Genomic DNA, 27,568 nt, shown 5'->3' on the forward strand with positions numbered 1-27,568 from the left:
TAACAAAAATGTTAAAAAAAATTTATTACAGTGGAAAGTGATTCCAAACTTCTGAAATTGTATATACATAGATAGATAGATAGATAGATAGATAGATAGATGTAATTTTTATGGATATGAAATAATGAACTGGCGACCTGTCCAGGGTGTATCCTGCCTTCCGCCCGAAGACTGCTGGGATAGGCTCCAGCACCCCCCGCGACCCTGACGGAGAAGCGGCTTAGAAAATGGATGGATGGATGAAATAATGAAATTATTGCAATAGTGTAATTGTACTTGTTTATTTCTGCTGCAGATACAAAAAATATACACATGTACAAATTGACAATGATAGTGAAACCTTTGTCTTGTGTCATTTCTTTTTTCCATGTAAATTAGTTTGACTGAAATGTTAATTCAGTTTGTAGTTTCCTCATTTTGCGCTCAATGCTGACAGTTCACTGTTCTCCAGCAGCTGCAGGATTTTGGTCTCCAGTTCTTTGGCTTTGACTGTGTTCTCTCCGGTTCCTTCGCTGAGCCACAGGCCTTTCAGGACAGACTGGAGAGCATCTGCGTTCTTCACTGACTCCATCTGGTCATGGTCTGCCCGCATCTCCTCCACCCAGCCCAGGTAGGCCTCCAGCAGCCCCAAGTCATCCACGAAGTGGCTGATGATGCGGAGGTCCGGCCTCACCCGGCCCAGGTCCCTTAGCCGCTCCCAGCCAACCTCGCCAAGGTCATTCCCCACAACACTGCAAGAACACAAGATCATGTCACACTACGCTACAGGAAGTGTAGGGGGCGGCATGGAATCTATTGTTTCACTGCCTTTAAAAAGACAGAACAATAGCAGAAGCAAAGAGAAAGAAACCAGAGAAGGCAGAATAATTACATTAACCAATTAACCCCATCTTTCAGTTTTTGATATAATTTAAAAAAGCCTGTTGTCCTTTACATTGTATATAAATTTCATGGTGAATGGGCCACTGCTTACATTAAAAGTAAAGTATGTTTTTTCCTTCTCCTGTAAAGTTACCATTTTGGAGATACAAGATTTTCTTCCAACAACAGTGATATGAAATGTGAACTGCAGAAAGGAAGTTACTGTCTTGAATGGCCACAGTATGTTTACTTTTCCAAACTCATCAGACACAATTAATCAATTTCTTTCATAAAGGCTTGCAGTCTGAAACTGGAACTGGATGTGAGGAAGGTGTTGTTAAATTATTATGCTACCATGGGGTTCTCTCACACTCTCTCTGTCTTACGTTAAACTCTTCAGTGCTGTGTTCTTGCTGAGGCACTGGACCAGGTTCTCCGTGCCTGACTCTGTGATGCCGGTGATGTCCAGATAAACCTCTTCCACACTGTTGTTGTGTTCTAGTGCTTCCCACAACACCCGAGCACCCTCTGGACCCAACTTATTCCCACACATGCTGGATAAGAACATAACAGGAACAACGCAGGCTCCAGATAAGTGATTGATTGTACCATTACATTCCAACTCAATATAGAGCTAATATACTCACAAATGTGAGTGTTTCTGCTTGAGTGGATCAATTATGGAACTCAACACAGGTGTACTTACAAGAGCTTTTTCACCTGACAGTCCTCCGACTTCAGAACTGTGGACTCCAAGATTGCAGCATCTGTCCCCAAGCAATTGTAGCGTATGCTGGAGGGAAAAACACAGAACATTACATCTCCACATTATTTAAAATCCACACCTTGTGCTTCTGCTAACTGGTCACTTTATTAGAAACATGTACCACTCACTGGCCACTTTAATAGAAACACCTATGACTCACTGGCCAATTTATTAGAAACATCTACAATTTACTTGCCAGCTCATTAGAAACACCTGCCATTCACTGCTCCCTTTATTAGAAAAACCTGCCATTCACTGGTCACTTTATTTGAAACACCAGCCATTTACTGGGCACTTTTTGTTGAAATGAAATGAGTTATATTTTTTGGAGAATTCTCCAAATACACTCACTACAGTGACTCGCAGCGATGAAGGATTGGCCCGAGCCGGCTGAAGCCCTTGTTACCGATGTTGGAGTAGCCAAGGTTTAGCTCCTTCAGGAGGTGTTTAGAGAACTGCAGTACATAATGCACAGCGGCACAGTCCACCACACTCAGCTTCATCTTAAACAGGTTCAGCCTGCTAATCTCTGGTGCTGCCCTGCCGGTGGTCTCCTGCAAGTGCAGCTCCATCAGGCAGTGGAGGAGGTTCAGAGTCATCTGATTGGGGAGATTCCTGTTTTTAAACTGGCACTGAAACCAATCACCAAGCTGGTAGGGCAATTCCCCATCATCACCCCCAAAACTGTTTTCCACCATCCCCTCTAGTAGCCTTGAGAGCCGAGCCCTCAACAGCCCAGAAAAGAATCGGGTAAACATCTGCAGGTTCTCCACACGAGGACACTCTAGATCATCTCCAGCAGGCAAAGGGTTGAGAGTGAGGGGAGGGTTCTCAGCCGGTGGTCGAAGTTCTCCAAAACACCAGTAATCAAGTCCTGTCAGGATTCAGCTTTTCATCTCATATCATATATTTAACTTTCTAGAAACCTAGAAAGAGGGCGGAAAGAGAGAAATATGGAACCAGGATCACTTAAAATGCTGTTCAGGTCCATAAAGGCATTTTAATATGGAAAGCAGTAAGATAAGTAATAGTTGAATAAGTGAATAATGTACTTACAGGCCAGTCAGTCCAGCAGAGTCACCACACTACTGGACTGACTGGAGTTTCCTAATAGACGGTGAAATGATGGTCAACATCACTGGAAAGAGCTCCGTAACTTAAAAATCATGAGTAGCTCTGCAGACACAGACAATAAGAGATGATGGACCCTGTCATGCACAGAAAAAGTATAAGTTCAACTCAGCTCTTCATCTCGTACTGTGTCTTTTTTATATTTTCCAATATTTTATATTAAATCACACTGTCATAATTTGTGTTATGTAATCTTATACTATCTTAGGTATTTACATTAAAAGAAAGTGTTGGAAGAAGGGAGGATAAGTAAGGTGGGAAAGGGTACAGCTCATTTTTGTTGTTGCTAGTCGTGGAGTAATCCCGCCCTGCAGAGTTTAATGTTTTCACTTTTAGAAAAGTCTTATCTTCATCTTTTTATTTATCAGTATACAAGCCGGTCCTTCTCCTGGTCTTGATGGTGACTCTGCGTTGATGCGGCTGAAAGTAATAAAGGGAACTCCATCACACATATGTACAGACAGAAAGAGGGAGGAAAGAAAGAAATATGAAATCAGAAACACTGAAAGTACCATTCAGATCTATAAAGACATTTTAATAGGGAAAGAAGTCAGATAAGAAGTAGCTGATTGAGTAAATCATGTACTTACAGGCCAGTCAGTCCAGCACAGTCACCACACTACTGGACTGACTGGAGTTTCCTAATAGATGGTGAAACGATAGTCACCATCAGTTGAATGAGCTCCGTAGCCTAAATATGGCGAGCAGGAATCCCTGCAGACACAGATGAGAAGAGATGATGGACTGTGTCACATACATAAAAAGTATAACTTCATGTCAGGTCTTCATCTCGCACTGTGTCTTACACTATTTTATATTAATTCACACCTATCAAAATTTGTGCTATCCAATCCTATACTATCTTAACTATTTACACTGAAAGAAAGTGTTGGAAGAAGGGCCGATCGGTAAGGTGGGAGAGTTTGTCGCTCATTGTTTGTCGGTCCTGGTCATGGAGTAGCCCCTCCCTCCACAGTTTAATGTTTTTACTTCTGAAAAAGCATCATCTTACTTCATCACTTATCATGACAATTTAAGAGCTGGTCCTCCTCCTGGTCCAAAATATGATTCAGACCTGATGCGGCTGATGGTAATAAAGAGCTTCCTGGGTGAGTTTCAGTCTTGGAGCTCCATCACACAATCGTACAAACAGAAAGAGGAGGAAAGGAAGAAATATGGAATCAGAACCACTGAAAGTACCATTCAGATCCATAAAGATATTTTAATGTGGAAAGAAGTCAGATAAGAAGTAGCTGATTGAGTAAATCATGTACTTACAGCAGATTCACCACACTACTGGACTGACTGGAGTTTCCTAATAGATGGTGAAACAATAGTCAACATCACTGGAATGTGTCTCATATGACGAGCAGGAATCCCTGCAGACACAGACAAGAAGAAATGATGGGCAGTGTCATATACACAAAAAAGTATAACTTCAATTCAGCTCTAATATTTTAGATTAAATCATACTGACATAATTTGCGCAATTATGTAATATTAAACTATCTCGGGTATTTACATTAAAAGAGTTAACTAAGGTGGGATGGGTCAACATCTCTGGAATGAGCTCCATATCCTACATATCATACATAGACAATAAAACCTGTGGCAAAGCACTTTGAGTCTATTTTATATTTATTAATTTAAATGAGATCAGTTTAGAAGCATTTAAACAGCGAGCACAAACGGAAGGATGGAGGAACAACACCTCTGCGCTTCGTTTAAGGCGCTAGCTTCTGCACCAGGCTAAGCTAGCTAGCACAAGCAGGGAGCTTTTCTGTAGGCAAACGCCGAAATGATCGACGTTGATGAAGTCCGCTCGATACAAAGGTTTGAAAAACACCGCTGGTCATCTCTCGGTTACCGAGACGACTTTCTGACCGACGGATATAGCCGCCTGGCTCTGTGTTAGCACGGTCATGTGATTCGAGGCGCATTTGCTTCTGACTGACCTGTTGCTCTCATGCTGAGTTAGTTTTTTGTGGTTCACATCTCTGCAGCTCATCTCTCCACATGTCCGATTTTGCTCCATTTACTACTGTTTATGATGCACGTGCCGTTCATGAGGTGTGTGCCTTTATGATGCGCGTGCGTTTATGACGCGCGTGCCTTATAAAAAAGCATTTTTGCCCGATGTGGTGAGAAACCGAGGGGCAGAGAGATGCAGGACAGAAAGGAAGTTGATGATGGTCCTTCTCCTGGTCTTGATGGTGACTCTGCGTTGATGCGGCTGAAAGTAATAAAGAGCTTCTTGAGTGAAGGTCAGTCTTGGAACTCCACCACACATATGTACAGACAGAAAGAGGGAGGAAAGAAAGAAATATGAAATCAGAAACACTGAAAGTACCATTCAGATCCATAAAGACATTTTAACACTAGCATGACTGAGATTTCAGGATCCTCAGGACATCACCCCTCCTTCTTGCCAGCAATTAACTTTTATTATGTTAATTCACAGAGAAGCACTGAGGCAGCAGCTCTGTGGTGCATCCAGAAAGCCTACTATTACTACTAGTAACATCTGTCTTTCTCTCCCTATGTCTGTAAATATATAAATATATAAGATACTGATTGTTGTTGTTGGTATAATATATATATATATATATATATATATATATATATATATATATATATATATATACCATTACAAATACCATTTTGGATACAGTTATACAGTACTACTAAATTTGCCAAAATCAGGTTGACAATATTAGCATTGTCTGCCATCGTGTGAACCTTACTAGCTGGGTAGTTCACTCCAACCACTACAGTCTGGTACAGTGACCGCATTATTGCTGCCACCTGTCCCAGCCTGCGGCCAATCTCACAATCCCTCTTCCAATTACTCGTGAACAAGACCCCAAGATACTTAAACTCCTCCACCTGGGGCAAGTCCTTTCCCCTTACCTGGAGTGGGCATGCTCACTAGATTATCTTGAATGAATTCAGACATATTACATCTCATATTAAAAGTTCCTGAAAGGAATTTCATTTTTCACATAAACACTTGAGTAATTTGTGACAAAAAGAAAAATAAGTTAAAAATTGCTTTTTGTCATTTGAGCTTCACTTTGACTTTGGCTTTTCATCATGAAATGCAGAATACTTGTCAAAACTAAAGTCAAAATGCAATATTTACGTTTTAATTTCTTTTTCATAGTAATCGGTTGCGTATCTGACAAAATTTAAATGAAAATGCAAAATGGATAAATCAACAGCAAAGTGACAGTTTGTGATTCAGTTTTTGGCATCAACTTGCTTGAAGTGTCAGAATAAAAAGGCAAAAACAAACAAACATCGCCACCACCTGCTGGAGATTTACTTTTCATTTACCACTTTGCTTTTTTGTTTTCAAACTGACCAACTGGAAATATATGTTACTTAACACTAGGCAGGGCTACAGGGTACATTTCAGGACATCCTCAGACCTCAGAGTCAGAACGGCATCATTCCTGAAGCTAAACGACCTTGAATCTCGAGAAAAACCCCTGTCAAGATCTCAGATCTGCTGAAACTGAACATCAGACCAAATGGCCTCAGAGAGAAGGTATTAAACCAAACGCAAGCCTGGTTGTGTATATACTGGTTTGTATAACTTAGAAAACTATTGTGTATCTCGATATAAATGCCAGAATAACATTTTCACAGTTTTCTCTGTGAAAATGTATGTTTTTCATTTCACTTTCAATTTTGGCATGATATTTGCGTAGATGTTTGGAAAAAGAAATGGCAAAAAGAGGTTCTGGATTTGTCTCCCATACTCCTCCCTGTGAGCAACCGTGGCTCATTTTATTCTCCTCTGGTTCTTTTCCTTCTTCTGTTGTTTAATGGGTGACGACAGCCTGACTGAACTTCCTGTAGGTGGTCTGAAAGTCCGAACCATCCAAAAACAGTGTTTTCATACTGCAAATGGACCAAACCACGGTTCGGTTTGATCAGGTAAAATTTTAGTCCTTTTATCTGGATTGTGGTCTGAGGCCCCTTTCACACCTGCTATTTTGGTTCAGACCAAACTAAAACGGTCTGAGGGCCCAGAAAAACACAAGGCAGGTGGGAAAGCATCATCATGACATCTGTTTATCAGCTTTGCTTTAGTTTTTTATTTTTTCCAGAGATTTCTCCTCAGTGTCCTCCAGAGAGCTGCTCATGAGCTCACTGGTGGCTTCAGCTTCTGCTTCATCAACCACCATCATCATCATCACTATCTAATTTTGTGCTTCCATAAAAATTCTCTGTTTTCCAGCTTATTAATATTTTAAATTAATAATTTATTATTTCCTTCACGACCGCTGGGATAGGCTCCCGCACTATTATTTAGTATTCGCTATGAATTATTTACTTTCCACCATGAATTATTCAGTATCTACTATGAATTACTCAGTATCCTCCATGAATTGTTCAGTATTCACTATGGATTATTCAGTATTCACTATGAATTACTCAGTATTCACTAGGAATTACTCAGTATGCACTATGAATTATTCAGTGTCCACTACGAATTATTCAGTATTTACTATGGATTATTCAGTATTCACTATGAATAACTCAGTATTCACTATAAATTATTCAGTGTCTACTGTAATGTATTCAGTATCCACTATGAATTATTCAGTATCAACCATGAATTATTCGTATCAACCATGAATTATTCATTATTCACTATGATTTATTCAGTATCCATTATGAATTACTCAATATGCACTGTGAATTATTCAGTGTCCACTATAAATGACTCAGTATCCACTATGAATTACCCAGTATTCACTATACATTATTCAGTATCTACTATAATTTATTCAGTATCTACTATCAATTATTCAGTATCCTCTATGGATTACTCAGTATTCACTATGGATTATTCAGTATTCACTATGTATTACTCAGTATTCACTATGAATTACTTAGTATTCACTATAATTTATTCAGTATCTACTATGAATTATTCAGTATCCTCTATCAATGATTCACTATTCTCTATGAATTATTCAGTATCTACTATAATTTATTCAGTATCTTCTATGAATTATTTAGTATCCTCTATGAATTATTCAGCATCCTCTATGAATTACTCATTATTCACTATGGAATATTCAGTATTTACTATGAATTACTCAGTATTCACTATAAATTATTCAGTGTCTGCTATAATTTATTCAGTATCTACTATGAATTATTCAGTATCCTCTATGAATTATTTAGTATTCACTATGGATTATTCAGTATTCATTTTGAATTACTCAGTATTCTCTATGAATTACTCAGTATGCACTATGAATTATTCAGTATTCACTATGGATTATTCAGTATTCACTATTAAGTACTCAGTATTCACTATGAATTATTCAGTGTCTACTATAATTTATTTAGTATCTACTGTCAATTATTCAGTATCCTCTATGAATTATTCAGTATCCTCTATGAATTATTCTGTATTCACTATGGAATATTCAGTATTTACTATGAATTACTCAGTATTCATGATAAATTATTCAGTGTCTGCTATAATTTTTTCAGTATCTACTATGAATTATTCAGTATCCTCTATGAATTATTTAGTATTCACTATGGATTATTCAGTATTCACTATGAATTACTCAGTATTCACTATACATTATTCAGTGTCTGCTAGAATTTATTCAGTATCTACTATGAATTATTCAATATCCCCTATGAATTATTCAGTTTTCACTATGGATTATTCAGTATTCACTATGAATTACTCAGTATTCACTATAAATTATTTAGTGTCTACTATAATTTATTCAGTATCTACTATGAATTATTCAGTATCTTCTGTGAATTATTCAGTGTCTACTATAATTTATTCAGTATCTAATATGAATTATTTAGAATCCTCTATGAAATATTCAGTATCCTCTATGAATTATTCAATATTCACTATGGATCATTCAGTATTCACTATGAATTACTCAGTCCTCTCTATGAATTACTCAGTATGCACTATGAATTATTCAGTATCCACTATGAATTATTCATTATTCACTATGGATTATTCAGCATTCACTATGAATTACTCAGTATTCACTATAATTTATTCAGTATCTAATATGAATTATTTAGAATCCTCTATGAAATATTCAGTATTCTCTATGAATTATTCAATATTCACTATGGATCATTCAGTATTCACTATGAATTACTCAGTCCTCTCTATGAATTACTCAGTATGCACTGTGAATTATTCAGTATCCACTTTGAATTATTCATTATTCACTCTGGATTATTCAGCATTCACTATGAATTACTCAGTATTCACTATAAATTATTCAATGTCTACTATAATGTATTCAGTATCTACTATGAATTATTCAGTATCCACTATGAATTTTTCAGTATCCACTATGAATTATTCAGTGCCTACTATAAATTTTACAAGTTTGTCTGTGTGGAAAAGCTGCAGGAACGATTACCCCCTGTGCTCAGAACCTAATAAAATTTAAGGCCACACATATACACTGATCAGGCATAACATTAGGACCACCTCCTTGTTTCTACACTCATTGTCCATTTTATCAACTCCACTTACTACATAGGTGCACTTTGTAGTTCTACAATTACAGACTGTAGTCCATCTGTTTCTCTGCATACTTTGTTAGCCCCTTTTTACCCTGTTCTTCAGTGTTCAGGACCCCCATGGACCCTCACAGAGCAGGTATTATTTGGGCTGTGGATCATTCTCAGCACTACATTAGCACTGACATGGTGGTCGAGTGAGTAGATCAGACACAGCAGTGTTGCTGGAGTTTTTAAATGCCTCAGTGTCACTGCTGGACTGAGAATAGTCCACCAACCAAAATATCCAGCCAACTCACTAGCTAGTGAGTCAATCTGTCTAATTTCAGCCTAAATTGACATTAGAGATTTCTCTTTAATTATGTTTAATAACGACATACTCTTAATCTTACATTGCCTGACCTGGCTGTGTATGTTAACTAGCTAATTAACTAGTCAGGTAGCTTGGACTCTGAGAGGCAACTGTTAGAAAATGTGAAAATGAAAAGAGCAGTTTTAATATTTGTGCCTGTTTTAGGGGAAAAAAACAGAGAAATCAGAGAAGTGAATTTGAGTGACTAATGTAAGAAACATCCATTAGCTAGAATCTAAATGTAACCTAACATATCGTGGTGTGTGGAGCTAGCCAGCTAACGTTACATTTACATTTATGGCATTTGGCTGACGCTCTTGTCCAGAGTGACTTACAATTTAATCATTTTACACAGGTAGGCCAAGGCGGTGTTAGGAGTCTTGCCCAAGGACTCTTATTGGTATAGTGTAGGGTGTTTACCCAGGTGGGGATTAAACCCCAGTCTACAGTGTAGAAAGCAGAGGTGTTAACCACTACACTATCCCAACCACTTAGCTAGCTAAGCTGTATTAGCCGGTGCGAGCACTAACGTTAGTTTAACCATCTTATTTTTTTATTTACTTTTTTGTAGTGTCGGATCATATTTTACTTAAAAAGCATTTGTAAAATCTACAGTAACACAACCACTAAAGAAATTGTAACGTTGCTTTTAATTATTTTTTTCTTGAAACTGCTGAAATAACAAAGTGTGGAAAATAACCCTCAGCCTCCTACACCTCTCCACACCAGTGCCAGTCTCCTACACCTCTCCCTGCCAGGGCCAGTCTCCTACACCTCTCCCCGCCAGGGCCAGTCTCCTACACCTCTCCCTGCCAGGGCCAGTCTCCTACACCTCTCCCTGCCAGGGCCAGCCTCCTGCACCTCTCCCTCCCTGCCAGGGCCAGCCTCCTATGCCTCTCCCTGCCAGGGCTAGTCTCCTTCACCTCTCCCCACCAGGGCCAGTCTCCTACACCTCTCCACGCCAGGGCCAGTCTCCTACACCTCTCCCTGCCAGGGCCAGCCTCCTACACCTCTCCCCGCCAGGGCCAGCCTCCTACACCTCTCCACGCCAGGGCCAGTCTCCTACACCTCATCCTGCCAGGGCCAGCCTCCTGCACCTCTCCCTGCCAGGGCCAGCCTCCTACACCTCTCCCCGCCAGGGCCAGCCTCCTACACCTCTCCACGCCATGGCCAGTCTCCTACACCTCTCCCTGTCAGAGCCAGCCTCGAACACCTCTCTCTGCCAGGGCCAGCATCCTATACCTCTCCCCACCAGGGCCAACCTTCTACACCTCCCTCCGCCAGGGCCAGCCTCCAACACGCCATTCTTCTTTCCCTCACCCTTTGAGAGCTCATGACCCCAGTAGAACTGTGGGCTGCAAATATTGGCTGATTTGACTCTTAATTGTACAGTAGTGCCAGTACTCATTATTATCATGTATTTCAGCAGCAATCACCTGCATCAGTCAACCCTACATTAAACTGAATCAAGTGTGCTGCTGATGAAATTTAACAAATCCATGCAACGGGTGGTGCAACGACCTATGTTCTTAACTGTTCCTCTATCAGTCATATTAATAACTTTATTTAAAACAGGGCTGTCACTAGTGATTATTTTAGTAATTCAACAATCTAGCCATTATTTAGATTTTTTGATGTACACTGAAATTGTAATTGCCATTGCAGTTACAACCCTTTATTATTGTGATGACATGACCAGAGTTTTCTATCAGTGTTGAAAAGTCTGTTTTATGATCCATCTGATCCATCCATCCATCCATCCACTTTCAAAGCCGCTTCTCCGTCATGGTCGCGGGGGGGTGCTGGAGCCTATCCCAGCAGTCTTCGGGCGGAAGGCAGGATACACCCTGGACAGGTCACCAGTCCATTGCAGGGCAGACAGACACTCACACCTAGGGGCAATTTAGCATGTCCAATTGGACTGTGGGAGGAAACCCACACAGACACAGGGAGAACATGCAAACTCCACACAGAGAGGACCCCGGTCACCCGGCCGGGGAATCGAACACAGGCCCTCCTTTCTGTGAGGGGACAGCACTACCCACTGCGCCACCATGCCGCCCACTATGTTAATTTATTGCAATTGAAAACATCCATCCATCCATCCATCATCTTCCGCTTTTCCGGGGTTCGGGTTGCGGGGGCAGCATCCTGAGCAATGAAGCCCAGACCTCCCTTTCCCCAGCCACTTCCACTAGCTCCCTGGGAGGGATTCCGAGGCGCTCCCAGGCCAGCTGGGCGATATAGTCACGCCAGCGTGTCCTGGGTCTTCTTCTCACCCTATCTCTAAGGGAGAGTCCAGCCACCTTGCGGAGGAAACTCATTTCAGCCGCTTGTATTCGCAATCTCGTTCTTTCGGTCATTACCCAAAGCTCATGACCATAGGTGAGGGTGGGAACATAGATCGACCAGTAAATCGAGAGCCTTGCCTTATGGCTCAGCTCTTTCTTTACCACAACAGACCGGTAAAGAGCCCGCATCACTGCTGACCCAGCACCAATCCGCCTGTCAATCTCCCGCTCCCTTGTACCATCACTCGTGAACAAGACCCCGAGATACTTAAACTCCTCCACTTGAGGCAAGAGCTCATCCCCGACCCAGAGAGGGCTCTCCACCCTTTCCTGCGTGAGAACCATGGCCTCGGATTTTGAGGTACTGATCCTCATCCCGGCCGCTTCACACTCGGCTGCAAACCGATCCAGTGAAAGCTGAAGTTCACGGCCTGATGTCCCCAATAGGACCACATCATCTGCAAACAGCAGAGATGTGACCCTGAGGTCACCAAACCGGACACCCTCCATCCCCTGACTGCGCCTAGAAATTCTATCCATAAAAATTATGAATAGAATCGGTGACAAAGGGCAGCCCTGACGGAGTCCAACTCTCACTGGGAAAAAGTCTGACTTACTGCCGGCCATGCGAACCAAACTCCTGCTTTGTTTGTACAGGGCCTGAATGGCTCGTAGCATAGAGCCATGTACCCCGTACTCCCGAAGCACCTCCCACAGAATACCCCGGGGAACACAGTCGAATGCCTTCTCCAAATCCACAAAGCACATGTGGACTGGTTGGGCAAACTCCCATGAACCCTCCAGAATCCTGGAGAGGGTAAAGAGTTGGTCCAGTGTTCCATGACCAGGGCGGAACCCGCACTGCTCCTCCTGAATCCGAGGTTTGACTATAAGCCGGACTCTCTTCTCCAGTACCCTTGCATAGACCTTACCAGGGAGGCTGAGGAGTGTGATTCCCCTGTAGTTGGAACACACCCTCCGGTCCCCCTTTTTAAAAAGAGGCACCACCACCCCAGTCTGCAAATCCAGTGGCACCACCCCCGATGTCCACGCAATGTTGAAAAGGCGTGTCAGCCAAGACAGCCCCACAACATCCAGAGCCTTGAGGAACTCGGGACGGATCTCATCCACCCCTGCAGCCCTGCCGCCAAGGAGCTTTTTAACTACCTTAGCGACTTCGGCCTCAGTAATGGACAAGCCTATTCCCGTGTCCCCAGACTCTGCCTCCTCACTGGAGAACGTGTTGGTGGGATTGAGAAGGTCCTCAAAGTATTCCTTCCACCGCCCAATGACGTCTTCAGTCGAAGTCAGCAGCACACCATCTCCACTATATACAGTGCTAGTGGCACACTGCTTTCCCCTTCTGAGTTGCCTGACGGTTTGCCAGAATCTTTTCGGAGCCGACTTAAAGTCACTTTCCAAGGCCTCACCGAACTCTTCCCACACCCGGGTTTTTGCCTTGGCAACGACTGAAGCTGCAGATTGCTTGGCCTGTCGATACCTGCCAGCTGCCTCTGGTGTCCTACAGGCCAACCATGTCCAGTAGGACTCCTTCTTCAGCTTGACGGCATCTCTCACCTGGGGTGTCCACCACCGGGTTCGAGGATTACCGCCCCGACAGGCACCAACTACCTTGCGACCACAGCTACAGTCAGCCGCTTCAACAATGGAGGAGCGGAACATGGCCCATTCTGAGTCAATGTCCCCCACCTCCCCCAATATCTGGTCGAAGTAATGACGGAGGTGTGAGTTGAAGATCAATCTGACAGGTTCTTCTGCCAGACGTTCCCAGCAAACCCTCACTATACGTTTGGGTTTGCCTGGTCTGACTGGCATCTTCCCCCACCACCTGATCCAACTCACCACCAGGTGGTGATCAGTTGATAGCTCAGCTCCTCTCTTTACCCGAGTGTCCAGTACACATGGCCGCAAGTCCGATGACACGACAACAAAGTCAATCATTGAACTGTGGCCTAGGGTGTCCTGATGCCATGTGCACTTATGGACATCCTTGTGTTCAAACATGGTGTTCGTTATGGACAAACTGTGGTTTGCACAGAAGTCTAAAAACTGAACACCACTCGGGTTCAGATCAGAGAGGCCATTCCTCCCAATCACACCCCTCCAGGTCTTACTGTCATTGCCCACGTGAGCGTTGAAGTCCCCCAGTAGGACAATCGAGTCTCCAGGAGGAGCACTTTCAAGCACCCCTTCCAAGGACTCTATGAAGGCTGGGTATTCTGAACTGCTGTTCGGTGCATAAGCACAGACAACAGTCAGGACCCGTTCCCCAACCCGAAGGCATAGGGAAGCTACCCTCTCGTCCACCGGGGAAAACCCCAACATACAGGCGCAGAGTCGAGGGGCTATGAGAAAGCCCACACCTGCCCGTCGCCTCTCACCATGCGCAACTCCAGAAAAGAAAAAAGTCCAGCCCCTCTCACGGAGATTGGACCCAGAGCCCAAGCTGTGTGTTGAGGTGAGCCCGACTATATCTAGCCGGTATCTCTCAACCTCGCGCACCAACTCGGGCTCCTTCCCCGCCAGTGAGGTAACGTTCCAAGTTCCAAAAAACAAATTTCAGCAACCGAGGATCAGAACGCCAAGGCCCACGCCTTCGGACACTGCCCGAACCACAATGCACCGCACCCCTACTACTGCCCCCCCCATCGGTGGTGGGTCGATGGGAGGGGGGACTCATGTAGCTCCTTCGGGCTGGGACCAGCCGGGCACCATGAGTGAATGCCCGGCCACCAGACGCTCGCTGGCGAGCCCCTCCCCCAGGCCTGGCTCCAGGGTGGGGCCCCGGTAACCCTGATCCGGGCAGGGTACACAAGTCCTGCTTTGTTGTCCTCATAGGGGTGGTTATGGATCACACTTTGTCTGGCCTGTAACCTATTTTGATAACAAATCAGCTAATTATTGCTTCTTTAAGGGCAGGATTTTTTGCTGATAAGTCTACTCCTCAGTACTGGCATTGTATTGTTGCTAATTTTTCAAAAGATGCTGTGTTGAAAAAGTAATGACATTCAATAAACCTTTTTTGAGGTATTTGGTTTTATGTTTCCCTTTTTGAATTTCCCTTTTTTGAAAATATTCATTAATGATTTATGAATAATTATGTGGGATATGGAGCTGTTACTGACTCTGGAATAGAGCCGGTGCACATGCAACAAGTCAGGGCCGGATCCGTTCCAGAGACAGTTGCTTATATCAACTTGAGCTTGGACCTTTTCTGAACTGGATCCGTGCCACATTTGGGCCAGATATAAAGATAATATTTAGACCTGCACCAATTCAGGGCCAGATGTATTGCTGTTCTTTGCTCATCTGGGCCGTTTTTTAATCTGTTTTGGCGCAGATCCATAAAACGGATCAGTTCCGGGGTTGGGCCGCTGTGCAAAAAGACACTGGGCCAGCTCTACTTTGTGGATATTGACTGGATGCAGCGCTACATTTGGTCCTAATCAGGTGCAGTGTACATTTGTTGCCTGGGTCTGTTATGGGGAACATTGAAGAGCCTCAGGAATCAAGAATCAATATCCAGAATTCATCATATGTCGAGGGTTGCAGTACATTTATTTCTATATGTTTACACTATATTGCCAAAAGTATTTGTTTGTCTGCCTTCACACGGTTATGAACTTGGGTGACATCCCATTCTTAATCCATAGGGTTTAATATGATGTCGGCCCACCCTTTGCAGCTATAACAGCTTCAACTCTTCTGGCAAGGCTTTCCACAAGGCTTAGGTGTGTGTTCATGGGAATTTTTTGCCTTTCTTCTAACTAAGGGGCCAAGCCCAGCTTCTGACAAACAACCCCACACCATAATCACCCCTCCACCAAATTTTACACTTGGAACAATGCAGTCAGACAAGTACTGTTCTCCTGGCAACCGCCAAACCCAGACTCGTCCATCGGATTGCCAGACGGAGAAGCACGATTCATCACTCCAGAGAACACATCTCCACTGCTCTAGAGTCCAGTTGCGCCACTTTACACCACTGCATTCGACACTTTGCATTGCGCATTGGAAACCCGTTCCATGATGCATTGCGCTTGGTGATGTAAGGCTTGGATGCAGCTGCTTGGCCATGGAAACCTGTTCCATGAAGCTCTCTACGCTGTTCTTGAGCTGATCTGAAGGCCACATGAAGTTTGGAGGTCTGCAGTGATTGAGTCTGCAGAAAGTTGGCGACCTCTGCACACTATGCGCCTCAGCATCCGCTGACCTCACTCTTTTTACGTGGCCTACTACAGTCGTTTTTACGTGGCCCACTGCTCATGGCTGAGTTGCCGTCATTCCCAATCGCTTCTACTTTGTTATAATATCACTAACAGTTAACTGTGGAATATTTAGTAGCGAGGAAATTTCACGACTACTGGTGTCATCCTATCACGGTGACATGCTGCAATTCACTGAGCTCCTGAGAATTACACATTATTTCACAAATTTGTAGAAGCAGTCTGCAGGCCTAGGTGCTTGGTTTTATACACCGGTGGCCATGGAAGTGATTGGAACAGCTGAATTCAATTTGTATGGGTGAGTTAATACTAATATAATGGAAATATAATGAATATTTTGGAACAGAATTCATTGGATATATTTATGTGTCTGTCCTGTGATGGATGGGTGACCTGTCTAGGGTGTTTCATGACTTCTGCCCGATGAACGCTGGGGAAGGCTCCACCAGCCTGTCCCCAGCCCAGAAAGATAAGCATCTTAGAAGATGGATGGATGGATGGATGGATGGATGGATGGATGGATGGATGGATGGATAACAGAATTCACAGAAATTAATAAAACTTCTAAAAATACCTTTTGATGAATAGTGATATTTAAGTCCACACTATATAAGTAATTATTGTCTATAAAATAACAAAAATGTTAAAAAAAATTTATTACAGTGGAAAGTGATTCCAAACTTCTGAAATTGTATATACATAGATAGATAGATAGATAGATAGATAGATGTAATTTTTATGGATATGAAATAATGAACTGGCGACCTGTCCAGGGTGTATCCTGCCTTCCGCCCGAAGACTGCTGGGATAGGCTCCAGCACCCCCCGCGACCCTGACGGAGAAGCGGCTTAGAAAATGGATGGATGGATGAAATAATGAAATTATTGCAATAGTGTAATTGTACTTGTTTATTTCTGCTGCAGATACAAAAAATATACACATGTACAAATTGACAATGATAGTGAAACCTTTGTCTTGTGTCATTTCTTTTTTCCATGTAAATTAGTTTGACTGAAATGTTAATTCAGTTTGTAGTTTCCTCATTTTGCGCTCAATGCTGACAGTTCACTGTTCTCCAGCAGCTGCAGGATTTTGGTCTCCAGTTCTTTGGCTTTGACTGTGTTCTCTCCGGTTCCTTCGCTGAGCCACAGGCCTTTCAGGACAGACTGGAGAGCATCTGCGTTCTTCACTGACTCCATCTGGTCATGGTCTGCCCGCATCTCCTCCACCCAGCCCAGGTAGGCCTCCAGCAGCCCCAAGTCATCCACGAAGTGGCTGATGATGCGGAGGTCCGGCCTCACCCGGCCCAGGTCCCTTAGCCGCTCCCAGCCAACCTCGCCAAGGTCATTCCCCACAACACTGCAAGAACACAAGATCATGTCACACTACGCTACAGGAAGTGTAGGGGGCGGCATGGAATCTATTGTTTCACTGCCTTTAAAAAGACAGAACAATAGCAGAAGCAAAGAGAAAGAAACCAGAGAAGGCAGAATAATTACATTAACCAATTAACCCCATCTTTCAGTTTTTGATATAATTTAAAAAAGCCTGTTGTCCTTTACATTGTATATAAATTTCATGGTGAATGGGCCACTGCTTACATTAAAAGTAAAGTATGTTTTTTCCTTCTCCTGTAAAGTTACCATTTTGGAGATACAAGATTTTCTTCCAACAACAGTGATATGAAATGTGAACTGCAGAAAGGAAGTTACTGTCTTGAATGGCCACAGTATGTTTACTTTTCCAAACTCATCAGACACAATTAATCAATTTCTTTCATAAAGGCTTGCAGTCTGAAACTGGAACTGGATGTGAGGAAGGTGTTGTTAAATTATTATGCTACCATGGGGTTCTCTCACACTCTCTCTGTCTTACGTTAAACTCTTCAGTGCTGTGTTCTTGCTGAGGCACTGGACCAGGTTCTCCGTGCCTGACTCTGTGATGCCGGTGATGTCCAGATAAACCTCTTCCACACTGTTGTTGTGTTCTAGTGCTTCCCACAACACCCGAGCACCCTCTGGACCCAACTTATTCCCACACATGCTGGATAAGAACATAACAGGAACAACGCAGGCTCCAGATAAGTGATTGATTGTACCATTACATTCCAACTCAATATAGAGCTAATATACTCACAAATGTGAGTGTTTCTGCTTGAGTGGATCAATTATGGAACTCAACACAGGTGTACTTACAAGAGCTTTTTCACCTGACAGTCCTCCGACTTCAGAACTGTGGACTCCAAGATTGCAGCATCTGTCCCCAAGCAATTGTAGCGTATGCTGGAGGGAAAAACACAGAACATTACATCTCCACATTATTTAAAATCCACACCTTGTGCTTCTGCTAACTGGTCACTTTATTAGAAACATGTACCACTCACTGGCCACTTTAATAGAAACACCTATGACTCACTGGCCAATTTATTAGAAACATCTACAATTTACTTGCCAGCTCATTAGAAACACCTGCCATTCACTGCTCCCTTTATTAGAAAAACCTGCCATTCACTGGTCACTTTATTTGAAACACCAGCCATTTACTGGGCACTTTTTGTTGAAATGAAATGAGTTATATTTTTTGGAGAATTCTCCAAATACACTCACTACAGTGACTCGCAGCGATGAAGGATTGGCCCGAGCCGGCTGAAGCCCTTGTTACCGATGTTGGAGTAGCCAAGGTTTAGCTCCTTCAGGAGGTGTTTAGAGAACTGCAGTACATAATGCACAGCGGCACAGTCCACCACACTCAGCTTCATCTTAAACAGGTTCAGCCTGCTAATCTCTGGTGCTGCCCTGCCGGTGGTCTCCTGCAAGTGCAGCTCCATCAGGCAGTGGAGGAGGTTCAGAGTCATCTGATTGGGGAGATTCCTGTTTTTAAACTGGCACTGAAACCAATCACCAAGCTGGTAGGGCAATTCCCCATCATCACCCCCAAAACTGTTTTCCACCATCCCCTCTAGTAGCCTTGAGAGCCGAGCCCTCAACAGCCCAGAAAAGAATCGGGTAAACATCTGCAGGTTCTCCACACGAGGACACTCTAGATCATCTCCAGCAGGCAAAGGGTTGAGAGTGAGGGGAGGGTTCTCAGCCGGTGGTCGAAGTTCTCCAAAACACCAGTAATCAAGTCCTGTCAGGATTTCTGTGTAACTGGAGAAGCTGACCACACAGAATAAGGCAGCAAGGTACTCCTGGATTGTCAAGTGGAAGAAAGCAAACATTTCCACCTTCTCCTCCTTCACGGACACAAGGATCTGACTAAGGAAGGTGCTCCGGATACCTCGGGGATCAAGGCCAAATTTCTCCAAATCTTCCCTGTCAAACAGGATCCTGTTCCTCAGCAGGTTTTCATACGCCATCCTTCCCAGGTTCATGAGCTGCTCTTTCACTACCGCCAGAATCTGTGGCCGTGAGTTTGTCTCAGCTTTGTCCTTCAGTGCATGATGCTTTATGGTGGTGTAGAGGTAAAAGTAGTAAACCTCACTGACTGTTCTCGGGGGATTGAGGTCGAGGGACTCTTCCTCATTGTTGTGGTCTGTGGAGAAGAACTCGGCTAGGGCAGAACATATGATGTAGCAATAGAGGGGAATGAAGGACAAGGCAAACAAGTTGTCATTCCTCACTATGTAGCTAAAGACCTTCTCAGCCACTAAAGGATCCTTGTAGAATTTCATTGTGTACTCTTCAACATGCTTCTCTTGAAACCCCAGGACCACGCAGCAACGTGGAAAGAACCGCTTGGGTGCATCTGTGGATGGTCTTGTAGTCAGGATGACCGAGCACTCCGGAAGGAGGTTTCCTCCAACTAGGGCAACTAGCAGCTCTGGAACAGGAATTTTTGATTCTACAGTTAAGTCCCTGTCTTTACTATTCCAGTCCAGACGGTGTCTAAACTCATCCAGTCCATCCAGGATGAAGAGCAAAGATTTGGCGTGCTTGAACAAGTCTAGCAGAATGTCTTGCAGGTACAGGAATCGGGATGCTAGCAACTCATGCAAGCTTATAGGGCCGTCTATCAGATTGAGCTCACGGAAACGAAGGTCAAACACACAGGAGAAATTCTGGAGGTGTTTTCCCAAAGCCCATTCATACAGAAGCCTCTGCATAGCCACACTTTTACCAATCCCAGCGATGCCCTTTACCTTCACCCGCTGTGGGGAACATCCCGTTTGAGATCCAGGGTTTAGTAGGTCACGGGGCTGGATTAATCTGCAGGTCTGGTGGGGGTAGATTGGAGACCGACGGCTGGCAAGTGTGAAATATTCGTGCTGGCCATGGGTTACCCCTTCGTCATCTTCAGTGACAAACAGCTCGGTGTAGCGGATGTCGATGTGGGCGTGGGAGCTAGAGTCCTGTCCTTCTCCTTCAGAATAACTCATGAGTCTCTCAGTCTGACGGAGAAGAGTGTTCTTGTGAGCATTTAGAGGGACTACAAAAAAAGAGAAAGAACAAATTATATACAGGACCACTTAGTGATGTAACTGAGATATTTCTAGTGAACATTTGGCCTTTGAATCAATGTTGTATTGTACATGACATACTGTACTGTGTGAAAGTCTTAGGCACCCAAGACACATTTTCAAAATCTATTTACTTGTGTGGTATGTGTTTATTTGCTGAGAAAAGTGTAAATATTTCAATAAACAAAATCTATAAAATATTAATTAATAATGATTTAGGTTTGGGTCAAAACGGAATAAAATAATTTCTAAAATGATGTAATTTCCACTAGGAGTTCAGGGAACATTCTTTAAACATAGTCCCCATCTGCCACATATGTAGTGACCTCAGGCAAAGGTGATGTGGAAAATTCACGATTTCAGTATTAAAAATCATTTTACATTACATTACATATGTACAATGACTTCTCGTTGTTATTGTACCATGACTATTATAAACAGATTTTGGTCAACTACTGGTGTTTAATAGGCTGCCAAAGAAGAGAGTTTTTACATTCATTAATGGTCATAGCATGTCCATGTCAGATTGACTATTTTTAAACAAATTTTGGACAAGGTTACTAGCACCATAGCAAAAAACAATTACCTTGATGGTACATGTCAACCATCTCACCAACTAAATAAGAGACCTCTCTGGTGGAAATGTGTTATTGCAAGGAAGTTTTGAATGGTATATTGTTATTTTTGGTTGTGTTGTGTGCGGTTCTGATGGGTCAGCTCTTGTTTTTAAAGTCACAGAGAAAAATATAAAAAGTGCTTGTATGATGTTATATTTAACACCCAACAATGCTTGGATGAAAAATATAAGATATAAATATGACAGTTGAATATGTTAAATATGATAAATATGACCAGAAGAGGATGGGTTCTGCTTTTGAGTCTTGGTTCCTCTCAAGGTTTGGAGCTCGAACTTGGATTTTCTGTAAAGCTGCTTTGGGAAAACGTCTGTTTTAAAAAGCACTGCATAAATAAAATTTGACTTGACTTGAAACACGGCTTAAAAGCTGCCAATCAGCCCAGTCTGAGATCTGTGTGGGTGTGGCTAAAGAGAAGCTTGATTGAAAGCTCTCTGTCCAGCACTCCTAGATTGCTCCGCCCCTTATAGATAAGATAAGATGCCTTTATTGTCATTGCACAGTGTACAACGAAATTGAGCAGCAGTCCAACGGCACTTTCTACATGCAAAACAATCAAAGATAAGGCTAAAATAGACAGAACTAACATCATTGTACAGCTTTTACATGACGCTAACTGGACTAAAAAAGGTGAGCAAGCTTTCAGATGGACGCACGGAGCAACATGTGAATGAATGAACAGATGAGTGAACAATGTTGGTGTTGATAAACAAGTGAACAGGCGACAGACAGGTGAGCTAGCTTGCTAGCTTTTGGATATGCTGGGTTAGCTTTAGCTCACTAAGTTTCTCTGACTCTGAAACTGTTCTGTGTGGGCGGGGCCAGAGATGTAGCCTTGTGATTTGTCAGGGGAATGCTCACAGAGGCGTCACCAAGATAGGGCCCACCCAGTTTACATTGAGAGGAGAGAGATATGGTGATCAGTGGAACTTTGTTCGAAGGGTGAACTTAGTGCATGTTTACTGTTTGCGTGCAAGAACAAGATTAACCTGATTAGAAAGAAAACTCAGATTTAGCTTCCCTGAGTCTTTGAATGACTATCAAATGAATCCTTTTAGAAACTCACCTTTCATGCCGACTGATTTCAGGTTCTTCGTGTTGTTTACTGCTTGAATAATTACATCAGACAATACGTTATTTACAAAGAATATTTAGCTTCATAAATTGAAGTCAATCTGCTGTCTTTTTATGTTGTGCATATTGAAGTGCAGTTAAGCAGTTAATTTTGCTATTCATTTGATTACCTTCGTCCTTCTGAGGTAAGGTGAACTCCTGAGATTTACCTTTGGGAAACCACTTAGACAATAGACTTTTTGTTTTCTTTTTTCCTACAACAATAAAGAAACAATCAAGCTGTAAACAGAGAATTGCCAACTCTGACAGGCTTCGGTATTATCTTTGATGTTGTGTTTGATATAAACACATCATAACTAATCAGCACATTAATGCTGGCATTGAGTTGCTGCCAAACTCTCAGAGAATAAACTCATAAAAGATGAAAAGCTGTTGAGGGCTAAGGTTCCTTTCACAGCTCAGGGAGATCAAACAAACACTGCAATTGAAATTTCTTGGTTAATTATTTACTAATAACTGATAAGTGTTTGATAGTGTGCTGAAAAATCTAAATCCACTCCTTGTACTAAATGTGCTCAATCACCCCAGACATGTTTGGCATCTGAAGTTTGCTCTTTTAGTTTTAGCAGTAATGGAAGTTTATACCTCATGGCTAAATCATCACACACTTGTTATCTGAAATGTAATCATGTGCCTGCAGTTAGCAGACATTCCTTTACATATTAACCATAATAGCCTTGTTGCTCTACCACTAAAACTGTAGAAGTAAACTTCAGACCCCAAGTAACATCAGAGTAAGAATCTGCCCTTCATTTCTTTAATTTCCATCAAAACAGTCTTTAGGTACAAGTTATTGATTTTTCAGGAGATATTTGTGAGGAGATTAGATGTCAAATATTCCATTTGTATAAGAAAGGAGAAAGTCAAAGATCTGGTGTTTCCAAAACTGGAGTTACCTACAAAGAACATGCAGCTCCTAACAACCACCTGGAAGAGCTGGTAGAGCCCAAAACTGCCCCCATCAGATTAACAGCACTTAAAGCTTTCATCTTTGAGAGAAAGGAGAAAATCAAGCTGCTTCAGATCTGAAATCATCCACAGGTGTTTCTGTCCATCCTTCCACTGTGAGAAGATGACTCAGCGCTGTGGGTCTGAAAGGATGTGTAGCTGTTCAAGAAGAACCTCACTGAGAAAAGGAGACGGACACATCAAACAAAGAAGCTGAACGATGGACTGACCAGCCCAGAGGCCAGACCTCAACACCACTGAATGTGTTTGATTACTTCAGAAAATCATCAACCAGCTTCTAAGACTGAGCTTTGGAGGTGTGTCTGCAGATTCTCTGAGGAACTGAAAGTGAGTCTCCTGAAAAGAATGGAAGCTGGAATGAAGGTGAAGAGTGACTCACTGAACACTAAATAGCTGAGATTAGAGTTAGCTGTTGAGGGTTCTGTGGACTTTGCTGTTAAATGTGTGAATTTAACAGACAGCTGTTTTGACTGGAAATAAAATAAATGATGATCGCTGACCTTTTCACAGTACCACTGTAAGAAATAAAGGTTCTGTGCAGGAACATTTTTATTCATCAAGGCACAAGGTGTATATATTTGGGTTAAGGGGGAAAAATTGATGTAAACTATTGCTTTAATGTGAGTCTGTAGCTGCAGTGTTGTGTTCCCTCACCTCCTGGTGGGTTGGGTTGTGGTTCTGATGGTGGTTCTGGTGGTGTTTCTGTGCAGTGCTGGTGGATCCACTCATGCAGCTGTGTGCAGTAATAACCCTGAACCTGCTGCAGCACCTGCAGGAACCCTTGGCTGTTCTGCTCATTCGCACACACCTGCTCCAGGACGTTGGCCACCTTGTTGGTGGGGGAGCGCTCAAGCACAGCCCTGTACTGTTCTGCTGTCAGGACGCCGGCGTCTGCAAGCCAGCGCAGGAGTGGGGTGGGATTTACACTCAGCCAGTCCAGTAGGACCTCCCGGTGGGAGTGCAGGAGCTCCTGGGCTGAAACCATGGCAACCTGCCTACTCTGTAGAGGAGGAGTTAATAAATCAATAATACATTTTTGACCATGGCAAAATCACTGTAACATACAACACTGTAACACTGTAACACTGTAACATACTGCTTTAATACAACAGTGACAAATTAAAATGTGATAAAATGTGCCTTTTGCATACATGATCGATTAATAATTTTACTATTTCAACTAGAAAATTGACTGAGCTGCTTATTCAATTATCTGGTGTTGATAGCTGGTTGATAAAGTATCCCAGGTGGTCACTACTGTGTTGTTTGGATGGTTGCTATGGCATCCTTGGTGGTTACTATGGTGGTTGCAATACTGTTCCAGGTGATTACTAGAGTTTTGCTGTATGGTTGCTAAAGTATCCTGGATGGTTACTAGGATGTTGCTAAATGGTAGCTATGGTATCGCAGGTGGTTGCTAAGCTGTACACATGGTTAAAAGGGAGTTGCTACTCTACTTTTATCATCACGATATATGTGGGGTGCACATAGTTTCACCATTTACTGTAATATTAAAGGTGGTTCCCAAGGTGTTGCTAAGTGGCTGCATTGTTATCCCAAGTGGTTGCCAGGGTGTTGCTAGGTGGTTGCTAGGGTGTTGCTAGGTGTTTTCTGTTGTTCTCCATATGGTTAATAGACTGGTACTAATGGACTTTCAATTTATTACTTGAATATTGAGAAAAATTCACTTTTGCACAAGTCATATTTTATGCTTATTTTTTCCAGTTGTGCATTAAAATGTGCAGAGGTGTGTCTCTGCAGAGGATTTTTATATTATTTATACTAAGAAAATCAATTAGTTCCACCCATGCAAGCTGATTGGTTTAGAGGTGTTCTAACTATGCTGTTATTTCATCATACCATCACAGGTTGTTCACAAACACTGTATCACTCCACTAAGACACCGTTGCTAAGCAACGACTTTGACAGCTGTAGGAGACGCACAAACCATTTGAACGGTTTACTTCTTACTTTGCCACAAACAGAAAATGGACACTTTAAAGATCACATTTGACTGACAGCCGATTTGGTCCGACTCTGAAGATGAGACATTAAATTCCCAAACTGTCAGTTGGTCTGTGTGGAGCTGGACAACAAATTGCCGGCTGTGCAGCAAGTGGGCGGAGCTCGCCACTCTAACATAGCGACAAGCTGCTTGTTAAAGAACTATAATTTGGTGGAAGGAACTTCGAACATTAAAACATATTAAACAGGGACAAGTTTATGAATTTCGTAATTTATTCATTTAACTGTTGTATAAAAGCAATAGAATGCTCACAGAGTGATGGCTGCGATGATCTACGGTGACCAAATCACAGCCGTGATTTGCAATAAAACACTCCCTTTCGTCTTCTACTGCTTAAAGATTACATGCCGCAGCAAAAAACTAGTGTAGCTTTAGAAGAGGTGGGAAATTTATCACATTATAATGAATAGTCTATAGTGGGGTAGGGATAATGTCTTTATTGGGACTGTCTATATCACAGCTTATGCAGGGCTAACTAAATAATACACTTCAGCTTTTGTCCTACAGTAGAGCACTAAATTGAGAGGCTGTCATAATTACACAATTTTAGCTGACAAATTATCATACAAATAATTGCAATTAAGGATTTAATTGCCTTTTCTTGACTACTTTTCTTTGTCTACTTTTTAAAACTGTTTTAAATACAAACCTTAATTGGGCAAATTGGCTGATCTTTAACTGCTGGCTGTGCTTACTGTAGCTACATTGGCTGACGTGCAGAATCAATACTTTACACACAATCATACACACTCACACACACATTTAGTCACACAGAATGGTGTGTTGAGTTAAGCAGAGCCATTCTTTGCTCACCAGAGTGGGAATATAAACACTCACTCTGCTAACATTCATGCTAAAAACATTAAAGTTAGCGCAGAGCTAATAAATAAAGAAAGATTACTCTCCCCTCACATGGAAATCAGAACGTTAGATTGTGTATTTTGTTTGTTTGTGGGGCCTTGTGTTCAGTGCAATCCACATTTAGTTTGTTGTAGCGTAACATGGCTGTAGAAATCTAAAGTCTGTGAAAAATGACTGGAGTCAGTTTACAATAAGTGCAATCAAGCAAGTATGTAATAATTGTGACAGGCCTTGTTCAGACGCTGCATAGCGAGAAATGAAGTGACTTCCAATGTAGTGTTTTTTATCCATTCATACTAGTTTTTTGTAGGTGTCGTCTAATCTGATTAGACAAACTGGCCCAGTTTAACCTTCGGAGAAGAAATACAGTGTTTGATTTGATAATAGATATTAAGATACTCCTTATAGTAATGCAAAGCAGCGACAGGGCAGGAAAAACACCAGCATGTGCAGGACATCAGAACCAGGACTGGACACCACCGAGTACAGCAGTTGAGTGAACAGACATGCAAAATCTAAATGAAAATGCATTGTTTCTGCTGGAAGTACTTTAAATAAAGATGCACACAGAGCTAAATTAAAACTTCTCATACACTCTTCTATTGTCCAGTCACTTATTAGGACAAGCTGGAGCTGGAAAAGTTCTTACCTGTGTTGACGTTTCTTTTACTTTACAGAGCTGTTTGTACGTCTTAGCTTTAACCACCAGCTACTATCAGCTACTATCAGCTCTCTCTCTCTCTCTCTCTCTCTCTCTCTCTCTCTCTCCCTGTGGAAAGTCCAAAGTCAAAGCAGGGCAGATTTATATAAGCTAATTACTTTTACATGTCCTGTATGAAGGATCGTAATAATTATTATTAGCTGACTGAAAAACATGTCAGTCTGCTGTGCAGTAATTCAGTGTGTTTATACTTCAGTGTCTGCAATGTAGACTCTAAACTTTCTACAGTTATGTCATTTAATGTGTATTTATTTCAATGTTGAGTCTCGTCTGTGTTCACTCTCAGTGACAAAACCAATAAAATATATTATCAGCCGTGTGAAGCTCTTAAACAGCAGAAAAAACATTAGCACAATAAATCTGCCTTTAACTATGTTTCTTACTAATCTATTTTAAGTATCTGGGTGGTTTCTTTCTGTAAGCGGTCCATGCCACCAGGGGGCCCCGTATTTTAAAACATATTCAATGTTGCTTGTAGAAAAAGCCTGATGTGTTCATATTTTATCTTGATTAATGAGGAAATCAGTCAGGTGCTAATCTTTATTCTGCACCAAAAGTAGTCATAATTCATAATACAT

The 27,568-nt window shown here is 42.3% G+C and overlaps 1 protein-coding gene across 3 annotated transcripts; it reads right to left on the minus strand.

The window, feature by feature from the left end:
• Positions 1-265: 265 nt before the first annotated feature.
• Positions 266-27,002, minus strand: LOC108431007 (nucleotide-binding oligomerization domain-containing protein 2-like). Of its 3 annotated transcripts, XM_037533840.1 has the most exons (9): positions 26,919-27,002; positions 24,037-24,382; positions 22,524-22,607; positions 22,346-22,387; positions 19,302-20,613; positions 1,979-2,488; positions 1,568-1,654; positions 1,248-1,415; positions 266-731 (listed from the first exon to the last, which is right to left on the minus strand). In XM_037533840.1, the coding sequence occupies exons 2-9, from the start codon at positions 24,365-24,367 to the stop codon at positions 413-415; spliced, it is 2,853 nt and encodes a 950-aa protein (XP_037389737.1). In that variant the 5' UTR covers positions 24,368-24,382; positions 26,919-27,002; the 3' UTR covers positions 266-412. The 3 variants fall into 3 exon arrangements, with proteins under 3 accessions (XP_037389737.1, XP_017559357.1, XP_017559356.1); XM_017703868.2 differs by lacking the exons at positions 266-731; positions 1,248-1,415; positions 1,568-1,654; positions 1,979-2,488 and adding exons at positions 17,079-17,544; positions 18,061-18,228; positions 18,381-18,467 and having other exon boundaries at positions 18,792-20,613; positions 22,346-22,384; XM_017703867.2 differs by lacking the exons at positions 266-731; positions 1,248-1,415; positions 1,568-1,654; positions 1,979-2,488 and adding exons at positions 17,079-17,544; positions 18,061-18,228; positions 18,381-18,467 and having other exon boundaries at positions 18,792-20,613.
• Between the last annotated feature and the right edge of the window lie 566 nt (positions 27,003-27,568).

Source organism: Pygocentrus nattereri, chromosome 24, assembly GCF_015220715.1.
Source record: "Pygocentrus nattereri isolate fPygNat1 chromosome 24, fPygNat1.pri, whole genome shotgun sequence".
Classification (NCBI taxonomy): Eukaryota; Metazoa; Chordata; class Actinopteri; order Characiformes; family Serrasalmidae; genus Pygocentrus; species Pygocentrus nattereri.